The following is a 22285-nucleotide window of genomic DNA, read 5'->3' as shown; positions in this document are numbered from 1 at the left end:
TGGTAGTAGATGTTAGTGTTAATAAGCATGTGTGCAGGGGGTCCACTTAGACCAGTCCTGCTTTCTTAGTGGAAAAACAAGAAAAACAAACAATACTGTGTATCTCAAATGTGTCTGTGTGTGCATGTGCGTGTGTGTGTGAGTGAGTGAGTGAGTGAGTGAGTGAGTGTGTGTGTGTGTGTGTGTGTGTGTGTGTGTATGTGTGTGTGTACTCCATTCTTGCGCCTTGCTGTAATCCAGCCTCTGTCTCTATCGAACGCCCCGCCCCGCACGTGAGGGGTCTCCCCCATCCGGAGAGCAAAGAACCGGAGGAGGGGAGGGGCTCTGGGCGTGACATCACGTCAACCCTCCCATCCAGCATTAATTTACATTTTCTATGGGTCCTCCTGAGAATGTGCTATTGCTATTGAACAGTTTCCAGTAGGAGAAAAGCACTGACACACCGAAACCAAGAAGTGAATCTGGAGACACACCGAAGTGGCTAAAACCACTTTGTCATTTAAATAATTAAGCAACTTGAGTAGGAGAAGGACCGTCGGGGTCGAGTTTAAGGTACGTGTGTATGTCTGAGCTTGTGTTTTCACATGATTGTTTCATGAGCGCTCCAACAAAGCAAGAGCACGTCCACTATCGGATGGGCCGCGTGTGTTCATTATTAGCTTGTTTTGAAAATACTGAACAGATTAACCGAAGCGGTATGAGTGGAGTCTATCGAAACAGAGACTGCCAAACAGAAACTCCTGGCTCGTTGGTTCGTGCTGTAGCGTGTTTCACGGACGGGACAGTTAAGAAACAACAGGAGATTGAGATCTGGGCTATAGGCTACTGCATGCCATTGTGATTTATTAGGACACATTTAATTATAATGTTCGGGCACTTAAGCTATAAGTTCACAATATGAAATCACAAGTGTTGTAAACAGAATGTATTAACCATCAGAATGAAGTATCTATCATTTTAACTGCACAGTCAGTAGATGTATGATATGCTGTTGTTGAAATATTAGATTTTGAAGTATTCACGAGTCTGTCTGTATTCACCATTTGGAAATGAGTAGTTGAGGGGTGAGTAAGTAAGACGATGTGTCACAGTGTGACAGTGCGGCCACTCCAGCAAAGCACATGGCGCTGCTTATCTGACACTAGGTCAGTCATTGTCACAAAAAGGTGTGTAGTACGTGCTGATTTGTGCGGGTTGTAACAGAGTTGTACGATGAATGTATTGTTAGTCAAATAGGATAAAAGTCACCCTAACGAATAATGTTGACAAGACTTGAAAGATAATGTTGTCAAACTTTAACCAGAGTTGACCTAGACACAGGCTATAGCAGATATCTGCCAGACAAGTTACAATTGCAGCAAACAGGGTACTGACACAAAGTTCACCTAAGTAAGTCATCTCATCCTCTGTGTGAGAAACCAAGAAGGTTACAGGGATGGGGTGAGTGGCAGAGACAGGCAGAGGAAGCAGAAATAAGTATCGTTTTTCGGCCCAGCGCGAGAGAGAGAGAGAGAGAGAGAGAGAGAGAGAGAGAGAGAGAGAGAGAGAGAGAGAGAGAGAGAGTGAGTGGGGAGGAGAGGGCTAATGTGCTGCACATGTGTTAGTCATTTAGAGGGGAGTTTGCTATATGCTTTACATCTGTTTTGTGATCTTTGAACTACCCCCCCTCTCTCTCTCTTTCAACTCACTTTGGGTGTCTCTTGCTCTCTCTCTCTCTCTCTCTCTCTCTCTCTCCCTGCTGTGTTCTTGGTCTCTTGTTCATGTTTACCATAAGGTCAGATACCGATGCACTCACACACACAGACAAGGGTAGGGGGAATTCACTTGGAATCTTCGCAATCTCCCGTTACCCTCCTGAATGACGGTGTTTAAACAGAGCCTTTCTGATCCTAAGTGTACTGTGAGGATGTTAAACCCACAACCGACAGTGTATGTGTGCTTTCAGGTCTGGGTGTGTCGATAGGGGCCTCCAGATGACTGCTGTTATCTCCCTTAGTGCCGTTGGGCGATGGACACAAGCATCTTCATTAGTCAGCACGCTGCATTGAGTCCTAGACCAGACCTATACTGCACACGCTGCACTATGGCCGTGTGTGTCTGTGTCCATCCAGTTAGGTTATCCTCTTCTCTACTAACCTTCCCATCCCATAGCTTGGTTTCCAAGCACAAATGGTCCTATGTTCTACTTCTACAGTAGCTGTGTGGGGTCGGGAGAAGCTTGCATGTCTGTCTGTGCTGCCTGTCTGTGCTGCCTGTCTGTGCTGCCTGTCCTCTGAACCCTAGCTCATGTGCAGCTCATGTTGGAACAATCATCCATCCACACATTCCCTAAATCTCTCACTACACCTTGTGGTTTGAAAGAATGAGCCAAGCAGTGGTCTCTTTGTGTAGCACCAAGAAGAGGGCTTTGGCCTTTGATTACCATACTGTACCTACTGTAACTCGCATGCATGGTCACACCTGATGTTTAGTTGATATCAGGCACTTTTTCTGTTCAACAGTAGATCCGGGGATCAAGTCTGAACTTGTCCTCAGGAGCATTTCACCACTGGTTCACAGACGGTGGATCTGGATATCTTTTATCGGGCGTGATGATGCCATCGTCCTAGCTCTGAGGACATTCCACAGTCCTGGAGCACAAAGGAGATGTTTATACCTTGTTGTTATCCCAGTTGTTAGGATGTGGTATCATGGCTCAAATTGAACTTCTGACGGAGAGCCTGAGGGGAACATTGTCCATGGAGACGTGTATCCTTTTTCCACCTTTGAATTGTAGAGAGGTGTGTGTGTGTGCGTTTGTGCTAGTGTGCTTGACAATCTAACACACCATAAATGCAAAAATATATTTTATAGTCAGGAACAAAGACACGGTCTCTCTAGGACTCAAACATACACTCAGCCCCCCCCCCTTAACATACCATTGATTTTCCTTCATTGGGCTAGGAACCAATCAGAATAAAAATCCATTACTGTACAATACTGGCCGATCTGTGTTTCACCCAGACTGGACATTCAAACACGATAACCTACCCAGACAGTCAGTGCAGATGGAGGAATGGGCGGGAGCTTGTTAGGGTTCAGGAAGTACTGGATGATTGGGAGTCTGATCTGCCGGAATTGGATTAAGAATTGGATCTCCGAGGCTGGTTCAAGACGTATGATCCTGCTTTAGACGCACACACACACAAAACGACGCCCTCACTGACTATCTAAGATCAACGGGAGGAAAAAACCTGAAGTTGCAATGAATACAAGGAAGTCTGTTCTTGTGCTGAGAAGACATTCAGGTTAGGGTTGTTGTTCAAGACAAAAGGATGTATCGTGAGAGATTTTTCCTTGGAGATCTCCTTTGTGTGTGTGCGCGTGTCTGTATACATGCCAGCACGTGCTCTCTCATCTTTCTGTCTCTAACGGTAAACCGTCCGGTTGCCCTCGGTAACAGTTGTTATTGAGTCTCTGTTCTGTAACAGCATGTAAACAAAGGAGACCTGCCCTAATCCAGTACAACGTGCCCCTCAGCCAATGAGAGCTCAGCTCGGTGCTGGCTGCAGCCAATAGGAGCCGCGGAAGCTCTTGCCTCTGCTCTCCTGTGGCTTGTGAGGGAGAACAGGAACACAAAGCTCCGGGCGTAAACGTGTGCGGGAGCCCAGACAAAGACTTGTGTTCCTCTGCTCAAGCCCCCCCCCCATGCCCCTGTCTCACACACCACCCAGTTCCAGCCAGGTCTGCCCATGGACATAGAGGGCACCTCGGCTATCCAGGAGCAGGTGTCCATACCAGCTGGAGGAGTGTAGAAGATTCCGTACGTTCTCCATACACAACTGCCATTGTGTCAGAGGGGCGGGGAAGAGTGACAGCTGTGACCCCTAAAAGTGTCTGCTTGTGACAGGGGTGTGTGCATACACAAACGCACGCGTACCAACGCACACGCAGCCCCTCAGCCCCACACATGGAGGGCAGGTGTGGAGGTCAGAGGTCGGTCTGGGAAAGTGGGCTTTGATTTTCACTTGTGTTCGAAGACAGGTGGATGGTATAGTACAACTCCAACTGTCTCTGCCACTCAGAGGTGTGAGGGGGTAGGGACCTGTGTGTGTGTGTGTGTGTGTGTGTGTGTGTGTGTGTGTGTTCAAAACTTAGAACAGTTTTGCAGGTTCATCACATTCCTATGGCCTGACTGATGACTCATTCTTTTCAGTGAGTCCCATTCAGTCTATAATCTGTGTCTGGTTGTCACACCGTATGTGTGGGATTGTGTGTGTGTGTGTGTGTGGGTCAGTGAAACACAAACCTCACCCTGAATCCCTCCATACGAAATAGAGGGAACTTCTAAGTTTCCTATCGTTATGGCTAATCCTTCATTTGTCAGAGGGAATCAAGCGGCGTCTCATTAAAACGCAGCACATTGCAGTTGTAGGATACAGGAAGTGGTTACATCAAAAGACAGAGATGTTGCAGGTCATCTCTTCACAAAACACTTGGTCAATGAGGAAGTGAACCAAAGCAGAGTGCTAGAGTTACACAGGCCTCAGATGAACTCGCATTAGCATAGGTACCGTTAGCCTCAGTAGAATAGGTTGGCTCATTTCGGCTGGCTGATCTCTCCAGGGTAGTGTTTATGTTTGGAAAACTAGTGTGAAACTGTCCCATGCCCTCAAGTTTGTACAGGGTGTGTCTGTCTCCGACTTCACTCTCTCTCGGTAGATACGTTTGATTAGGAGCTGTTTGTAACCTTGTATGGAGCCCTGCTTTCTTAATAGAAGCAGTAGGCGGTAACAGTGAGTCATGGGAAGGAGAGAGCCATGAGCTGTCATGTTTAAGGCATGCTCTGTATGTACGTGTGTGTGTGGTAAATTCCTGCACCCTCTGAAGGCCTCCACCCCAGTGTCTCCCTCAGTGACATCATTTATAGGGTGGGGGCTGGGCGGGGACAGGACTGTTGAGGGTCTGTTGATGCCGAGGCCCCCAGGACCCCCCCCCCCCCCCCCCCATTCTGAGACAGGAAATACAAACCAGGCCTCGGCCCCCCAAACTCCACACTCTTACTAACCAGCTCGCTCTGCCCCTCTCTTTCACAAACCCACGAGCAGACTCTGCCCGGACCGGACCCGTCCTCATCCAAACGACTGCCAGAAGTGATGAGTGAACGAGAAGTGGAGTCAGACTTTGCAGAAGAAAATCCAAATACTGAGAATGATCTTACTGCATATCCCACATGTCTCCCCCCCCCCCACACCCTCATCCTCCATCCCCCTCATCCACCCAGCTGTCCGTTAACAGGCCATCCATCCTTGGGTTTTAATTAGGCTCTCTCTCTCCCCCTCTCTTTATGGCCACAAACCGACGCTTCATTAACGCAGACACTGAGTGGCTGGTCTGTTCTGGGAGGGGAGACAGGGTGGGCATTTGCCGTATTGACAACGTCATTTCACTTGAGGGGTGGACTTCCCGTCTGTGAAAGCATGAGTGGCCGGATCTGGGCCGAGAAGGAGTGAAGAAAGAAGGTGGTGCGTGTTGAAACTGAAGCGTGTGTTTGCTGCATGAGGGGGAAAGCTGGAGAGGGGGAACTGGTAAAGAGAGAAACCAATACATGAAACAGGGTGTGGCCTTTCTGCGAAAGACAAGACAGTGTAGCCAATCAGGACCCTCCTCTCATGCTGTGGGAGGAAAGGCTTTCGTGTCGGTGGGGGGCAGGGGGGGCAGACGGTGAAGCAAGCTGCCAGCTGCGGTCTCTCTCTCTGTCTGTCTTTCTCTCCCGGGCCTTTTTCTTTCTCCGTGTCTCTCTCGGGTCTCTCATTCTCCATTACTGTCTTACTCTCTGTCTCTCTGTCTGTCTTTCTCTCTCAATCCAATCTCCCTCGCAGTCTGTCTCTCTCTCTCTCTTTGTGTCAGTAATGAGGGCACCAGAAGCACTGGAACAAAGGGAGATCCTTCACTCTTTTCCTGCATTGTTTCTTCCTCTCCCTTATACTACACTCTGGTAGTCTCTCTGCTCTCTCTCTGTCTCCTGTCCCTTCTGAGTCTCTGTTGTATGGTAACGGGGAAGCCTCGATAATGACCAATCGCGTCCTTTCGTCGTCAGATCCTTCCTTGTGCGAGTCTTCCTTACATCGTGTCCGTCTCTCTGCTCCTCTCGTAAACAAAGCATGTTTGTCCTCAGTTGAGCAGTTTATTAGCAAGGTTCTTTGTTTTGTTTTTCTTTTCTGTTCAAATGAGGTGGCTATAGCCAGGAGGTCTGCCTCAGAGAATGCAAGCAAGCACTTGTGTGTTCTCCCTGTGTGCGAGAGGTACTTCTGGTTCAGGTTCACTTATTGAAATGAGCCTGCGCCCGCACAATGTGCAGTTTTGGGCCGGTGGGCCTTGTGTCATGCGAATGACGCTTGAGTGGTGCCTGTTATCTCCTTGACCGTTGGACAAAAGAATGTGGTTATTGATTGTTTTGGTGAGCACATGACTCTGTGTGCTTGATGTTGTGAGATAGATAAGACCCATTGGTCTTTGTTTTTATCATCAAAGTTGCCGTTGTACGTGTGTGTGGGAGTGGGTGGGTGTGTTTCCTGTGTGCACATGTTTGTGAATGTGGGCATGCGGCCCTGTGTGCGGTTAGCTCATGCAGTCCCTGTGAAGGGCAGACGGTGCTGATGCAATAGCCCGGTGCAATATGGGTAACCCTGCCAAGAGTGTCATTCAATTAGCTCTAATGCAGCCTGCAAGGGTAGCTCTCTCTCACTCAGCCTCACACTCTCTCTCTCTCACTCAGCCTCACACTCTCTCTCTCTCACTCAGCCTCACACTCTCGCCCTAATACCCACTAGAACACACACCATTTCACTTCTTGCTTCCCTGCCGCCATCACCCTCTTCCTATTAGCGACGTTCAGCTCCAGCCCCATCTAATACAAACCTAGTTCTGACCCCACCCTGTTTATTTCTCCCTGCGTGTTGACGTCGACCTTTAACCACTCGTCCACAGGACACTGAGGGGGTGGCCTCTGACAGGATGCCAGGTCATAGTCACATAGGGGGGGTCACGAGGATGACAAGGATGGAGCAGAGTAAACAACGTTGAGAAGGCCTGCTGCTCTCCTCCTCTCGCTCCCACCCTCCATAAGCAGGGCTCTCTGGGGTGGTGTTTCCAGAAGCAATAACCGTTTTTAATGGAGATTCCTGGAACAGCGGGAAGTATGATCCTGAGGACTCTTCGAGCAGGCTCACTTTTACGGGCACACACTCACGCGCGCTCGAAACCATCGTTAGGCCTTTACGCACACCGAGCTGAACGTTGTTTATATTTGTCTGTGGTCTCTAGTGCCAGTGATTGGTCAGGGTGTTGACAGATGTGACCCATGGGGAAGGGAGGAGTGTGTGTGGTGCTTCTCTAGGAGTGAGGAGGTGTGTGTGTGTCTGAAATTCTCTCTAGCCAGTTGTAGAGGGCAAGTCCCCTTCTGACTGAACCCCTGGTGCTCACGCTTCATGTCCTGCCTCACAGTCATGTCCATGCCCATTCATGTGGCATGTTCATCACGTGGTTGTGGGAGAAGGGGGGTAAGGGAAGAGGGGTTAGGGATGATGATATTGTAGGTGGGCCCCAATCTGGAATTACTGAGAGATGGTGCTGAGTTTGAGCCCTTTGAACTCCCCGTGTCACTTCCTCCCACCCCGGGGCCTGACAGGAAGTAGCAACAGATGTGGCAAGGTTGCGGATGCTTTCGCAATATTACAGGTCTGTTAGTTCCTTTCCCTCCTGCCACTGTAATTGACGATTACATCCTTTGAAGTACGCACAAAGTTTCCATGATTGCAAGTTCTTTTTCTATACAAATTAGTCAAAAGGACATGGTATCAAATTGTGTCCAAAAGGACAGCAAAAAGTACATCTTATTGTGTCAAAAATTGTATTTCTATTGTATAGATTGTATAGAATAGTATTTCTTGCTCTATATCGGCAAATGTGCTACTGCTCTGTAGATGCAGTACTTTGTCATAACGTGCATGGGAGATGAGACATTGTTTATCTGCATTCCTTTGTTATGTAACTTGCAGTCAGACATTTGTTTTAAGACTAGCGATTGGGGACCTCTAGTGGTGATCTGAGAACATTACAGTCATATTCCGCGCATTGTTTTGATGGCGCAATATCAACTTTGCACTCAAGTGCTTATTACCCAGCCTAATGTGACATCCAGCTATTAGGCTACTCATTAGTAGCATTCGTTTATGCATGCGGATACCATGTGGTCATCGCAAAGTTTATACAATCATCGTTATCGATCTTTGTTTCCTCACCTCTGCATAGATAAGTATTCAAGATGTACAATATCAAGGTACAGTGGGCTAATGGCTATTTTAGCTCGCAAGTCAAAGACCCTTGTGACACACCTTGTCTTTAATTGCGACATGATAGCCCAACTTCTGAACTCTAGTGAAAATGATTTCACGTGATGACTAACTAACTCGTGTGTGTGTGTGTGTGTGTGTGTGTGTGTGTGTGTGTGTGTGTGTGTGTGTGTGTGTGTGTGTGTGTGTGTGTGTGTGTGTGTGTGTGTGTGTGTGTGTGTGTGTGTGTGTGTGTGTGGTTGGTGTGTATGTGTGAGAGAGAGAGATGGAGAGGGAGGGGGAGAGAGAGAGAGAAACAGCAAAAGTCGGCTGTTGTTGGGTAATGTTGCTCATCAAAGCTTGCTAGAACCAGCCACTGGACTGAGCTAAAGACAGTGGCGTACACACAACGGGACCGCTCCCCTCCGTGTTTTCCTAACCTTGCCGTTCAGTCAGAGATTTTGTTTTGTAACATTTCTTATACAAACTAATAAAAGCAACAGAAGAAATGGCATTGATGTTTGGATATCCGGTATTTGCTCATCTGCAGGGTGAGTTGGGACCTGTTTTAGTTTAGTCAAATAACAGCATCAAATACTTAAGTAATGTTACTATAAGTTACATTATAAAGTTGATCAAATATTTGATTTGTAGTGTATCCTTGCATGGAAAACATACTAGTGAAATCACTCAAAAAACACTGGCATGATACAATCCTGTTATCAAAGCAGAAGGGCTGAGTGTGTGTATCCTGGCTTGTTTGTAGCTTGTCTTCTGCTCAATTCAGTTTATTCCATCATGTTTAATGCATCAGCAAATTAGTGAGGTTGAAAATTGTGTGCAATGTTATTTTATTTTTTGATAGCCTACTTGTTCATTTGAACTTCTCTTGATAGCTGCTTGTAGTCCTGCTTGGAACATTTGGGACAAGACAAATAAGTGCCAATAATGATATTGTGCTGCAATAGGTCATCTGTGTTAATAGTCTTCTGACCCTCTAGGTTGTGTTGTCCAATGGGATAAATATACCTTTATGACAGAATGTAATAAGCTGATTTCTGCCAAGCTGAAAAATGTTCAGTTCTTAAAGATATTGAATTGTGGCCCTATTATCATTTTCAGTACAAAACAAAATTCCAACACAGTAAAGTCATCTATGATCCGCTGTGTCTGTACTGATCCCACAACTCAGTCTGCTGTGGCGCTTAAGCGATGCTTCGTGACTCAGCTGACAGGAGAATGAAATGTTCTTTCTCACTGTGGAACGATTATGTAATTCCAGAAGGTCTGACTCAGCCTCAGTTATCACCGAAATGGGCAAATGTGCTGGCCATGAAAACACACTGGGCCTTTGGAGTAGCCAATGTTCTCCCAGTCTGTACATCTGCCTGGGGAGTATGAGTGGGAGGACGATGCTAACGGTCCTGCTCTGTCCCCAGATCCCTGTGTGGAGCCTTGTCTGTGTCTGTCCCGGGGCAGGAGTGTCATGGCCGAGCCAGACTACCTGGAGGGAGACTGCGATGAGCTCATCAAGCCCAAGAAGCTGCTCAACCCAGTCAAGACCTCCAGGAACCACCAGGACCTGCACCGAGAGCTGCTCATGAACCAGAAGAGGTGAGCGCCTCAACCTACCCTTTCTACCCCCCCCCCCCCCCCCCACCACCACCATCAATTCCCCTTCTTTCTTCCTCTCTCTCTCTTTCTCTCTGGGCTAGCTTGAAGGAAGACACTCATGTATTTACTTTACAGTAGTTTAACTGACTATCCCAAGGTAATACTAGTTTTTATTGTCCAATAAAAAAAAAACTTCTAGCCACTGACATTTCATGGATGTGTTCCAAGCCAAACAGATATATAATAAACAGTCTCACTTTCCCCCAATATATTTCTACTGCAGGTTGACCCACGGTCTCTTCATTTGTGTTTACAGCAGTACAAACATATAGAGTGGTCTGTGTCAAGCAGTTCAGTCTGTCCCTTCTACCCAGCCATACTGTGCATGGGAACACCATTTAGCTTGGAAGAGCAATGCACTGCAGCCTAAGGACATGGGCTAACTGTGTTATACCTTTAAATGAATTAGGTTCAATCACATAATCAGCTGCTTTCTAAATGTTATGATGATTAGCATTCTGGCTTGCGCCCTAGTACGCAGACTGTACGTGACTGTTAGCTTCTGGACTGCTTCTTGGTGGGTGAAATCACAGAGAAACCAGAAGACTGGATGCATCAGCAGGGTTACGTAAAGTAAAAATAAAACTTTTAAAGGAGCCATTATCCTTTTAGTGCATTATTTTGTCAGAAAGCTATCTCCAAACTTTGCTTCAGGAAAAAGCTATTTCCAAGTTCATGGGCACTCACATTATCACTATAGGTAATACAGGAGCTCTCATGACTCACTGAATTATAAAAATAACTTTTATAATAACAAAATACTGAGATTACATCTAAGACTGACACACAACACAAAGGGTGTTGGTGTATGTTTTGTGTCCGCTTATCTGTGTCTTTGGCGATCTGGCTGTTTGCTTTTTTTTCTTTCAGCAAATGCACAGATGCCCTAAGCTCTGTTTCTAAGCTATATATAAACACAAACACATGCACACTGTTGACAGCTGTTACATCACAGGAGCCACGGTGTCTTTTAGCAGGCAGAGGGATGTGCATTATTAGGGGGTCAGTTGGCTGAGTGGTTAGGGAATCGGGCTAGTAATCAGAAGGTTACCGGTTCGGTTACCGGTTCGATTCCCGGCCGTGCCAAATGATGTTGTGTCCTCGGGCAAGGCACTTCACCCTACTCCCCTCTGGGGGAATGTCCCTGTACTTACTGTAAATCGCTCTGGATTAGAACGTCTGCTAAATGACTAAATGTAAATGTAAATTATGGAAATTGGCACTACAGTAAACAAACGTGCGTGATTGTGTATGAGCTCATTTTCTGATAATGTAGTACAGCAAATGCGTGACTGGTCTATGATACATAGACTTGCATACAGAATGAGAGAAAAGATAAATAGAGATGTTCGGTTCTGGTCAAGGGAGGGGAGTAGAGGATGTTTGGGTGGATTAGTCATGGTGATGAAAGAGAGAGAGGGGGCGGGATGGAGAGGGAAAGAAATTGGAGAGTTATATAAGCAGGATTACAACACCATCTCTGACTGAGGGTCTCTCCCTACCTTAGCTACTGTACCTGAGCTGTTGTACACCTGTACTGCACACAAACACACACACACACACACATGAAATAAGGGGTCACAACAGGCTGAAGTCAGGCTGTAGTGTCCACACACACAATAATATTCTGCAGTTATTAGATAACTAACTAGTTTGCTGGAGGGAGTGCGTGGGAGTGGGACTCCCTGATTACATAAAACATTGCTCCAGCCTTTCTTGTTATTCTGCCAGATGACCTTGACCTTCTGCCTCCCACGGCAGTGGGATTGGAACGCCCTGCCCTCCCCCTGCGCTGCTTGACTGTACACTAGGTCTCAGTTTAGGTCACACATAATGAGAGCTAAATATCAGGCTTTTCAAGGGGTCAAAGGTAGCCTCTGGACTTTACCCTGGCTCTATGGATGTCCATGTAGGATTCTACAGTGCCGAAGATAAATCAACCGTGTGAAACAAAATGATTGGACTTGTTTTTGTTTTGAACAAAACTCTCTCACTCTCTTGTCTGTTCTCTTACTCCCCCTCTCTTTGTTTCTTCATTTTCTCTCTCAATTAATCTCCCTTGCTCCCTCGTTCGCTTTTGCCCTCGATGTGTCTCTTAGCCTCTTTCTGCATGCTTTAATGTAAGGATTTCTGAGTTACATAATTGTAACATTTGGTTTTCAGGCTTTTTTCCAGAGGTTTCTTCCACTCCGCTTATTCACTCAGCGAAATCCGCTTATTTATACATTCATTAATCTATTTCTGTCTTCAATTATGGTTTTATCACGAAACTCACAGTGGCAAAACAAAGGTCAATGCTGTTATTTCCCCCATTCCCATTCTAGTAGATATCATATTGTCGACAGATGGATGGATATTCATCAATCGGAAAGGTCTCAACCTATCTTTTAAAGCAGAAGTATGATCTTCGATCTCAACTCCTGTTCTTGCACCCACCCATACACAGATTACAGGATGTAGGCTAATCCGGGATGTGCCCCATGTCTGCATTATGTAATCCTCCATAAAATGAAAGATGTTTTTACAAGAACTGCATGTCTGTCAGTAAGCAGGACAATGTGTTCATGCTGCTGGTATTGGCTATTGAGTAAGCGTGATGTAAATAACCGGTTTCGTCATCGGCTTTCTCTCTTCCACAGAGGCCTGGCTCCCCAGAACAAGCCAGAGCTCCAGAAGGTTCTGGAGAAGAGGAAGAGGGAGCAGGTTCTCAAGGCCCAGAAGGAGGAACAGGAGGCTCACAAGAAGAGGAGCGACCTGGAGATAGAGCTGATGAAGAGACAACAGAAGCTGGAACAGGTTCACATGACATTCAATCTCTCTCACACACCCAACTGTTTCAAAACACCAACCAATACAATACATAGTAGATCAGATGTTTTGGAAGTCATTCATGAAGAGAAACAGATTAGAGCGGTTTAATCAGAGCATAAAAAGGCTCATAAAGATGAAAGTTGACCTACATCAGCGCACTCACCGCTCCTACAGAAAGAGAGGGTATCATAACCTGTTCGTCATCACTGCTCTACAAGGGAGTCATGATTTGACAGCTGAATCAAACATGTTCATATATGCGATTCCATGTGGGTTTAACTGGATGTGTGCCTTTTGCGTTTCCCTAGCTGGAGTTGGAGCAACAGAAAGATGAGGAGGAGCAAGAAAACACCCCCGAGTTTGTGAAGATGAAGAGCAACTTGAGGAGGACCAAGCAGGAGGCAGATGGGGAGGAGCGAACCACCTAGAGCCCGAAAGGGGGGAGGTGTCTGGCTTTGGGAGTGTGAGTGTGAATGTGCACATCAGATATTGTGCATGAGTGCGTTGACTGTGGCACATGTAGACACGGTGACTTTGCCGTAGTCTGAGATGGACTTCCTGGTTTTCCCGAACCCTGCTGTTCCTATCTGCAGAGAAGAGACAGACATTACAGACTAAAGTGCCCTCTGGCTGCCACAAACCACCAGTACTCACCTAAGACCCAACACAACAGACACACTGGGGAGCAACTTTTAACACAGACATGTTACACGCCACACACCGGGGCTAGCAGGCTTCTGAGGACATCAAACGGAGGGACAAAAATAACTCACACAGAGTTTGCAACCCCTGTTCTCTCCTCCTTTCTTACAGGCCATGAAAGAGATGTCCATCATGCTTGTTGTTGTCGTTGTCGTCGTCGTCGTCGTTGTTGTTTTGGATGTTTTAATCTTCAGTATCAAGAATGGAAAAGTGGACACTGGATGGACTCTTGAAGCTGTGTATTGTAAAGGCCAAATTGATGTGCTTTTTTTTTGTTATTTATGTTTGTAGTTTTCAGCCCATGTAGGGAGCGAGTGACACATGTCACCCCACACCTCAGTCAGTTTTAAAGCTTAGTTTGGGAATCCCCAGGGCAAGGATATTGTGTGAAACACCCAGTTTGCTTTTCATTCTTTTTTCTTTTTCTTTCTCAAATATGCCATTTCCTTAGCTAACCCTTTTTTGAGCAATACTAAAAACTCCCAAGTGTGAGAGTGATCTTTTCTTTATATATAATTCTATTGTTTTGTATAAATAAAAATAAATTAACTTAATTTGTAAGTTGTTGCTGATAGTAAGTCTTTAGTTTGATCTGATCTGTGGATACCAGAACTGGTACATGGGAGCCACCTTTCCTGGGACTTCTGAGTACCCTGCTGTCTTTGTCCGAACCCACACAAACAGTTCTTATTTCTTATGAATCAATTTCCAACGTGATCAAAAATAATATATGAATGAAATCCAATGCTTTTTTCCCCACTGATGCTCAAGCATGCTCTCTTGCTCTGAGCTTGAGGTTACATTTGAACTCAACTTTAACAGACTTCATGTTGTTGAAAGGTTTGAGAAAAGTTACATTTATTCAAAAATGATAACTAGAATGTTCCTTTTGGTTTTGTGATGATCCCAACTCTTAAGTATGGTTGGTTATAGTGTCTGCAGATTAGTAGATTATTGTTTTGTACACATTTCTCCTGTGTTACTCTTCAAAACACAACCTCTTCTTTAAAATAAACAATTTTAACATGATTATACTTTGTAATTTTGTTCAAGAAGCTAGCTGTCTGATAAATGCACACAATCCATCAGTTTACATTCTGACGGAAGACCATTCACCATCCTCCCAGAGACTGTAAATTGTGTGCACAAGCCTGATTTTGCTGGCCTTATAATGACCTGGATTCAAGACCTTGATTGACAAAAGGGTTTCGTGCTTGGCTTGATTGGGACGGGGGCGATAAGAAAATCGAGCGTGTCCATCTGGAAACAATGTATACATAAGTTTGTTTTGTTTTGGTCATATCAGACAGAAGGGGCGATATAGAGAGAACCTCATGCACTGATATAGACTGGGTATTTCTAAAAGGCTGCAAATGTTCTATTAACATTCATGGTATGAAACGCAATCCATCCAAGTACTAAGCCTACTTCTTAGCAATTAGGCGTTAGTCTGGTCTACACACAGAAAGGTGAAACCCCGAAATCCCCGAGATGACGCTTGAAGTCTGCGACCATATGAAGTAATCAGCAGCATCAGTCATCATAAGTAGGCGACGAACATGACTGCGTGTGTGATGCTACGGTGTCTGACTTCCAACTTCAACTCTGCCCTTCCCTTACTTACCCGGTCGGCACCGTTTCTGACCTATCGATTGGCACCACGAGCATACATACAACGATCTGTTGCGACGGCCAGCCGACTATCGACAGGTATTTTCTTGTGGATCTTGTAAACGGGCAATAGCATGTTAGCATTCCGCTGGCTAAAGGACATGAGCTTCAACTCTAACGTCACAAGAAGCCATAACAGGCATACTACTAGAATACATTGGTGTCACCGATTGTTTGTGGGATTAGCTGGCTACTTTAGATTGCCTGCATTTATCTTTTTAATCTACTTGATTCCACAGCACTCAAATTCACAGACAAGCACGAATGGATTAAAGTGGATGACGAAGGAGTGGGTACAGTCGGGATTAGCAGTTTTGCACAGGTAGCTAGTCCATTCGGTTTTTACCGACCACCATTCGGTGCTCTGGATTATATTTTACATAGACTGTCTACATTTGAATGTGTTTGTGCACTTCTGATGATTGCATCATAACATAGTAAACTCCTTTTGTATACTAAGCGTTGAGTCCCCATATTTGCAACGCAGGAGGCTCTGGGAGATGTGGTCTATTGTGGGCTGCCTGAGGTGGGCACAAAGCTCAACCAGCAAGGTAAGAACAAGAAGTCCAACAAAACACGTCAGACCTTTCACTTCCTTAGATTTACATCAACTTGCAATTTGCATCCGACCTAACCAATCTTGTCTGCACAGATGAGTTTGGTGCGCTGGAGAGTGTGAAAGCTGCCAGTGAGCTCTACTCCCCGTTGACTGGAGAGGTGACTGAGGTCAACACACTGCTGGCAGACCGTCCTGGCCTCGTGAATAAGTCCTGTTACAAAGACGGTGAGGTGGCACACTGTCTTGGATTTCACTCAGACTGGCTGTCTCTGTCCTGTGTATTGGAGCTCTAGTCTTGACCCCTGACTTATCCCATCTCGTATCATTATTATTATCGTTATTATAGGCTGGTTGATGAAGATGACCATTGACAACCCAGCTGAGCTGGATGCTCTGATGGATGAGAAAGCGTACGAGAGATACATCCGCTCCATCGAGGACTAGCCTGGCCCTTCCCTGTCGTTCCTCCCCCTACCTTCTGTCACATCTGGACAAGAGAAGCTGGGTCTCTCACAGTAACTACAGCAGCGCTCCTAATCATGGACTTGAGCAGTATGATAGTTTTATGAATGTTAGCGATCCTCACTCTACAGTTAATACAGTAAAGGGATGCCAATGACTCCATGAATGGGTCCAGATGTTGCGCAAGGAGAGGGGTGATGCCGTGTCCGTATCACTGATGTATGATTTAGGACCCAAGAGTTCTTAGTATTACCTGTCTGGCCGTCTGGGGGTTGGAGGGGGGTAAACACTGTGAAAGCACTTTGGTTCTTATTGCTAACTGGGCTGGCACTGCACGTACTGTCACCACAGTAGGGACATGAGACCAGTACAATGAAAATAAACTTCCATTAAACACTTCATCTTTCGTAATGCAGATTTAATTTCCCTTAGAACAAGAGATATTGAGGTATTGTAGTTTCAGCATTATATTAAGTCCTCACTGAAGGACAGTTTGAATAAAAAACATTTTTAAGGACATGAGTCCCAGTGTAAACGTGTGTGCAGCAACAGTTCCTGTAGAAGGATATCCTGGTCATAGATTAAAAAACATTTCCCGTTATCTACATGCAGCCCTTTCATAAACTTGAAAAAAAGATAGTAAAGACCTATAGCAGGAGCACGGGTTTCATTAGACATGAGACATCATAGCATTGAAAACAGCTAATCTGCCCCCACCCACCACACACTTTTTACTAAGAAAGCTTTATTTAACAGCCGCATCCTGAGTCATAAACAAAGCTGTTCCACCCACGTTTGAAAACAGACCTTCGCCCCTAAAGTCTAGGTAAGTCTCTGAACTCAACCTGCAGATGTGAGCTTTCACTCCTGACTTTGGGGGTCATCTGTGTGCAGTGCCGACCCCCCCTGGCACTGTGGAGGACCTGCCCTTGGCTGTGGGGGTCGGCCTGGCCCTTCCTCGGGCGACTGGGGGGGGAGGGAGCCCCTCCATCTTCCGATGGTCCCTCTCAAGCCTCTCCCTCCTCTCTGCGCCCTCGTTCATCACACTGGCCATGAAATCTCGTTGGTTGAGGAAAGCGATGGTTTCGTCCCGCTTGCGGCTCACGTATCCCTTTAGAACGGCGTTGTAGGGGTTCGAGGCGGCGTCCGAATCGGGATCATCTGATTGGTGCTTGAACTCCATTCGTGTGATGACCGGCAGGAGGAACGGCTTCCCGGGGTTGGCCGACCCACCCTCAGAAACACCGAGGGCCTCTGTGAGCAGGCGCTGGGGCAGAGGGATGAGGTCACATCCTGAATGGGGGTCTACGTATTCGCCGAAGCGCTTCCGTACCACAGCCACATCTTGGAGCGAGCGGGTCCTCCTGTCCTCCAGGTCTTCTACCACACGGTCTGGGTAAGACTGGCCCAACACGGCACCTGCTCGGGTCAGGAGGAAAAAGAGTGTCCTTGGTCAGAGAGAAAATAGACATATTTCGTCCATGATATGAAAGATTCGATTGAGTTCCGCCCCATGTGGATGCAATGGAACATTTTGACGACGGCCATGTTGACATGTCTCACCCGCGCGGCGCAGCATGGAAGCGGGACACACCCAGGGTTTGTGGATGAACTCATCAGGCAGCTTTGCCAGCTCGGGACACCACTTTCTCACGTAGTGGCCCCGAGGGTCGCAGGTCATCGCCGCGGAAACAGGGTGCATGACAAAGTTCCAGTGGTCCAGCCCGCACATGCCTCCATTCTGCCACATCATGGCATCTATGGCAACATCTGCATCCACTAGGGTGTCCTACACAAACATACCTCTGTTTATACACCGTTTATACAATATCTATACCCTTTGTGGGGATTGGCTTGTAGTGACACTACATTACCACTAGGAGACCACAATTCACCTGGAACCAGCGGTAGCCCTCTTGCCAGGGAAGGTGGAGGTAGGCTATAAGGAAGGAGGCCACCACGTGTCTCATGTAGTTGTTCATCCAGCCGGTCGCCCACAACTGTCTCATGGCTGCATCCACCAGAGGGTAGCCTGTCCTCCCTCGCTGCCACGCCCTCAGGTGGCCACGGTCACTACTCCAGCGCAAAGCCTGATAGGGCAGAAACCAGGAAGCACGTTTGTGACAGACCAACTGCAAACCGGAAGTGCACGACTGACCAACTGCAGGGATATTATAGAGATAACGGGTAATAACAGATAATAGGTGTGAGACATGAGTTCCCCTTAAGTTCAATGTTTCGAGAAATGCCTTGAGAATCGTATGCGTTCATTAGTATTATGGCTTGTCCTTGCCTTGTATGGAGGCCTCAGGGACTCCCAAGGCAGGTCTGGGAACAGGGTAAGCTGCCAGTAGGCCAGGTCCCTCCAGGCCAGCTTGCGTTGGAACTTGGGGGTTCTGCAGCGGGCTTCCTTGGTGTCCCACAGCAGCCAGCGTGGGCTGAGCTGGCCAAAGTGGAGGTAGGGAGACAAACAGCTGGTGTTGGGGGCGTCCGCCCGGCCGGACTCCTTCTCGTACCTGTACACACCTGAGACAGACACCAACGCATACACGCTCATTTGGATCCACAGTGCCGACTCGTGAACGCAGGTCAATGGCAGAGTGATGGCACATTTCGAGGGCATGCGCGTGTGTGCTGCTCACTCGTGTAAGAGTGCCTCACCGTCCTGTAAGAAAGCCTCTAGTCGTGCCTGGGCCCCCACCTCACTGAAGTCCCAAGAGGTACGGATGTTAGCTGCCCAGTCAATCTGAACACACACACACACACAACACAGTCCTCACCATATACTCACTGTTATGGTGCGTATGCTTTTTTAATGTGTGTGGGGGGGGGGGTCTAGTTACTGACCATCGTGCCATCCTTCCTGCGCGGCATGCGCGCCAGTCCCAGCTTGTCCAGGGGGCAGCCCTGAGGCCAGAGAGAGGGGGAGGGCAGCGAGGAGGGCGGGTCCAGGGGAGCCCCCAGACCAGAACCCGGGTTCTGCTGACAGCAGCTCATGAAGTGGGACACTGAACCAATACCTAGAGGGACAGCAGGAACCGGGAGAGGTCAGAGGAGCAAGACATCGTCGGCTAACTCTTTGAGACCTTAACCCTTCGGCGGCGACACACACTAATGACAGCAGCAGCACCACAACGTGGAGCTCTCCAGTTGACCCGTGTGACCAACCTCGTAGTCCCACCCCCTGAGTGCTGACAGAGTAGGGCTCCCTCAGACAGTAGGAATGGACCATCCTACACTCCACCTCCTCCTTCAACAGAGTGAACACCAGCTCCTCATCCCGCGCCTTCAGCCAGGGCTCGTACAGGGCGCTGGCCACCACCGTCCTCGCCCCCGTTTCCTTAAGGAGTCCCCTGATTGCCTTCAGAGACGACCCCTCTCCTGCCTCCTCCCGGAAGACAAGATGGCTGCCGATGTTCTCCAGAGAGGAGCTGAGACAGGCCAGCGCTTGGTGGAGCCAGAATTTAGCTGGAGGGGGCGAGAGACAAAGGACATGCATACAGCGAGAGTCTGAGGCTAAGGAAACACAAACATGATGTTGATAATTTACAATTGTACTTACAGGCTCCTCCCATCGCAACAGTAACCCCTGGCCCCTCCTCCTCCTCAGGGCTCCAGATGAAAACAGGAATGACAGGAGCGCCTACCTCCAGTGAGCCAATCAGAGCCGGGTTGTCACAGAGACGAAGATCCCTGCGGAACCAGAGCAGCACAGGGGGAGGGGGTGAAGGGTTGTGGGATAAACCCACCACCTGCTGACCACACCCTTTACGCCGCCGCCGGTTCCTGGAGCGCTTTGGCTTCTCTGATTGGTTCATGTGTTCCTCTTCTGTCGTGACATCATCTTTGGATTTTTCATGCTTAGACTCTAGTGAGTCAGCAGAACAATATGCTACATTGTGTGGAGTTATCAAAGCGCCCAGAATCTGTGCATGGCTGCCTGCCACTACCACCTTTGCATAGCTCCCCACCAGAGGCTGGGGCACTGAGTTAGAGCTGGTGTGACCCCGGGCTACCGGCTGTGTCTGGGAATGTCTATAACCCTGAGCTCCAGGCTGGGATGACGCAGGTTTTGATGGCCTCTGCTGGCGGTCTTTGTGCTCCAGCATGGAGAGAGCCAGAGTAGCTTCTAAAACGTCGTTCTCATCCTGTCATGGGAGAAAGAATAGTTCACGAAAGGACAGCCAATGTCTAAAACAACACAATTCTAACAGTCATTTTCTCTCTCTCTCTCTTTCACACACACACACACACACACACACACACACACACACACGTTAGTCCTACCACGGAGAAGTACTCCAAATACATGGAGGTGAGGTTGGAGTGTAGGGCGCTGTGTGTCGAGGACAGTGGCTGGATGAGGGACAGGAACTGTGCCCGGGTGTCGTGGTGTCCCATCAGCGACAAGAACAGACCGAAGAAGCCCTGCGGATCCTCTCTACCCAACAAGAGGTCTCTCATCATCTGCCGAACCAAGGTCTGAGTGTCTTCACCGCTGTCTGCTGAAGACATTTTTCAAGATCACCTTTTCACGAAGTCTCCGATGTTTTCTTAGCCGGAAAATCATATGCTGCTCATAATATTGGGGGAATAACTTCAGGTACTTCACTGTTCTTCCCACTGAACATAACACACATTTTGTGTTATTCAACAGCTGATTCAGTTACACAAGCCTTTCACACGTGTTTTGTAAGCGACAAAGATGTTCTTCTACTACGAGACTGCTATTTGCGTCAGAACCGTCTAGAGTTCGTTCGACTATTTCTATCCGGACCGTGCCAGAAATACCAGCAATGTTTTGAGAACTAGGGTTATTTTACTGGTACTGAACGTATGTTTTGTTACATTTTCACGGAATTAACGAAAGCATGTGCACACATCGAAAACAACGAATTCACTGGCCAATCAAGGAGGTAGATTCGTTGAATGAAAAGATGTTCTAATAGCAACAAGATAATCGACTGTTGACGAGACTTTGTTGTCGAAACAAATGCATCTCCACCACCAATGTTTTACCAGTAGGGGTCTCACAAGTCTAACAAATTACAACATTTGGATCTCATCAAAAACCTGTTTCATCGTTGGAAAAAAAGGCTTCATGGCTTTTGGGGAGAATTCTAGTCATATTCAAGTCATAAAACCAAAAATATTTCATGTCATGCCAACATTCCCTTCCCAGTCTTTTAAATTCCCTACTCATTCTTTCATGGACCAGTTTCATAAAACAGTATTATAAAACAATCTGTATTACATAGGCCTACTGCATTGCAGTAAGCAGACTCCATTTCCAATTCCAGTGTACTATAGGCAGTGAATCTCTCAGCTCTACCATAGACCTTCGCACTGTCTGAGAATCCCAGTGTATGTGAAGAAATGTATGAGAGAGTGAGCTGTAGAAGGTTAAAAAAGAGAGAGAGAGCAAGGGATCGATAGTGTTTAGACAGTGAAGTGGAGTCTAAGTGTGTGATCAATAGAGAGCAGAGAGGAGAGATTAGCTGCTTTTCTTTCTCAAACTAACACTGACAAATTGGTGAATTGGTGAATCGGCCTCCGGGCTAAACGGATTGACCTGCTGTTTCCATGTGCTGCCATGTACTGTCAATAAAGATCTGTCCTCAGAGAGGTTCTCAGTGGGGTGAGGATAAAAGAGAGTTGTGGAGAGGGGAGACAAGAGAAGAGATGGGGAGAAAGGATGTAGAGAGGAGAGAAGGAGAGAGGAGAGGAGAGAGAAGAGGAGAGAAGAAGAGAGGAGAGGAGTGAAGAGAGGAGAGGAGAGGAGAGAAGAAGAGAGGAGAGAGGAGAGGAGTGGAGAGGAGTGGAGAGGAGTGGAGAGGAGTGGAGAGGATAGGATAGGAGAAAAAAGAGGAAGACAGCACACAATGTACAATCCAAACCTCAATTCTTCCGAAAGGTGCACACGTCCACAGCAATGTCTCATTAACACGTACACGTGCGCTCACATGCACACACTTGTGCGCGCACCTATAAAACCATAATAACGTCTCCAGGAAAATTAATGGAAAGACAGATTAAAAACTAAGTGAGGAGAAACGGCCACTGGTGTAGCTATTTGCAACTCATAAATCATTCT

General features: G+C 47.2%; 3 protein-coding genes across 5 annotated transcripts; 2 read left to right on the top strand and 1 right to left on the bottom strand.

The window, feature by feature from the left end:
- The first annotated feature begins 379 nt into the window (after positions 1–379).
- fam107b (family with sequence similarity 107 member B) lies at positions 380–14528 on the top strand. 3 transcript variants are annotated; one of them, XM_047033751.1, is made up of 5 exons: positions 8663–8863; positions 9752–9926; positions 12626–12782; positions 13106–13260; positions 13611–14528. In XM_047033751.1, the coding sequence occupies exons 1-4, from the start codon at positions 8821–8823 to the stop codon at positions 13223–13225; spliced, it is 495 nt and encodes a 164-aa protein (XP_046889707.1). In that variant the 5' UTR covers positions 8663–8820; the 3' UTR covers positions 13226–13260; positions 13611–14528. The 3 variants fall into 3 exon arrangements, with proteins under 3 accessions (XP_046889708.1, XP_046889707.1, XP_046889706.1); XM_047033752.1 differs by lacking the exon at positions 8663–8863 and adding an exon at positions 380–552 and having other exon boundaries at positions 13106–14528; XM_047033750.1 differs by having other exon boundaries at positions 8665–8863; positions 13106–14528.
- A 390-nt stretch (positions 14529–14918) lies between these two features.
- Positions 14919–16701, top strand: LOC124476547 (glycine cleavage system H protein, mitochondrial-like). The gene is made up of 5 exons (XM_047033749.1): positions 14919–15209; positions 15410–15492; positions 15658–15721; positions 15823–15954; positions 16076–16701. The coding sequence occupies exons 1-5, from the start codon at positions 15059–15061 to the stop codon at positions 16171–16173; spliced, it is 528 nt and encodes a 175-aa protein (XP_046889705.1). The 5' UTR covers positions 14919–15058; the 3' UTR covers positions 16174–16701.
- On the bottom strand, positions 16595–21252 carry si:ch1073-390k14.1 (deoxyribodipyrimidine photo-lyase). The gene is made up of 9 exons (XM_047033716.1): positions 20479–21252; positions 19754–20339; positions 19360–19659; positions 19039–19211; positions 18853–18937; positions 18485–18717; positions 18087–18281; positions 17755–17980; positions 16595–17610 (listed from the first exon to the last, which is right to left on the bottom strand). The coding sequence occupies exons 1-9, from the start codon at positions 20704–20706 to the stop codon at positions 17072–17074; spliced, it is 2565 nt and encodes an 854-aa protein (XP_046889672.1). The 5' UTR covers positions 20707–21252; the 3' UTR covers positions 16595–17071.
- Positions 21253–22285: the final 1033 nt, after the last annotated feature.

This window comes from Hypomesus transpacificus, chromosome 14 (genome assembly GCF_021917145.1).
Source record: "Hypomesus transpacificus isolate Combined female chromosome 14, fHypTra1, whole genome shotgun sequence".
Classification (NCBI taxonomy): domain Eukaryota; kingdom Metazoa; phylum Chordata; class Actinopteri; order Osmeriformes; family Osmeridae; genus Hypomesus; species Hypomesus transpacificus.
The sequence above is the reverse complement of the archived record's forward strand: the minus strand, read 5'-3'. Positions and strand labels throughout refer to the sequence as shown.

Coding starts and splice junctions, on each gene's coding strand:
- si:ch1073-390k14.1 (XM_047033716.1), bottom strand. CDS start 20,706: ATGTCTTCAGCAGACAGCGGTGAAGACACTCAGACCTTGGTTCGGCAG. Junction 19,212..19,359: donor TCAGGGGGTGGGACTACGAG/GTTGGTCACACG, acceptor CTGTCCCTCTAG/GTATTGGTTCAGTGTCCCAC. Junction 18,938..19,038: donor GCAGGAAGGATGGCACGATG/GTCAGTAACTAG, acceptor GTGTGTGTTCAG/ATTGACTGGGCAGCTAACAT.
- fam107b (XM_047033751.1), top strand. CDS start 8,821: ATGGCATTGATGTTTGGATATCCGGTATTTGCTCATCTGCAGG. Junction 9,927..12,625: donor CTGCTCATGAACCAGAAGAG/GTGAGCGCCTCA, acceptor TCTCTTCCACAG/AGGCCTGGCTCCCCAGAACA. Junction 12,783..13,105: donor GACAACAGAAGCTGGAACAG/GTTCACATGACA, acceptor GCGTTTCCCTAG/CTGGAGTTGGAGCAACAGAA.
- LOC124476547 (XM_047033749.1), top strand. CDS start 15,059: ATGACTGCGTGTGTGATGCTACGGTGTCTGACTTCCAACTTCAACTCT. Junction 15,210..15,409: donor GGCCAGCCGACTATCGACAG/GTATTTTCTTGT, acceptor TTGATTCCACAG/CACTCAAATTCACAGACAAG. Junction 15,955..16,075: donor TAAGTCCTGTTACAAAGACG/GTGAGGTGGCAC, acceptor TCGTTATTATAG/GCTGGTTGATGAAGATGACC.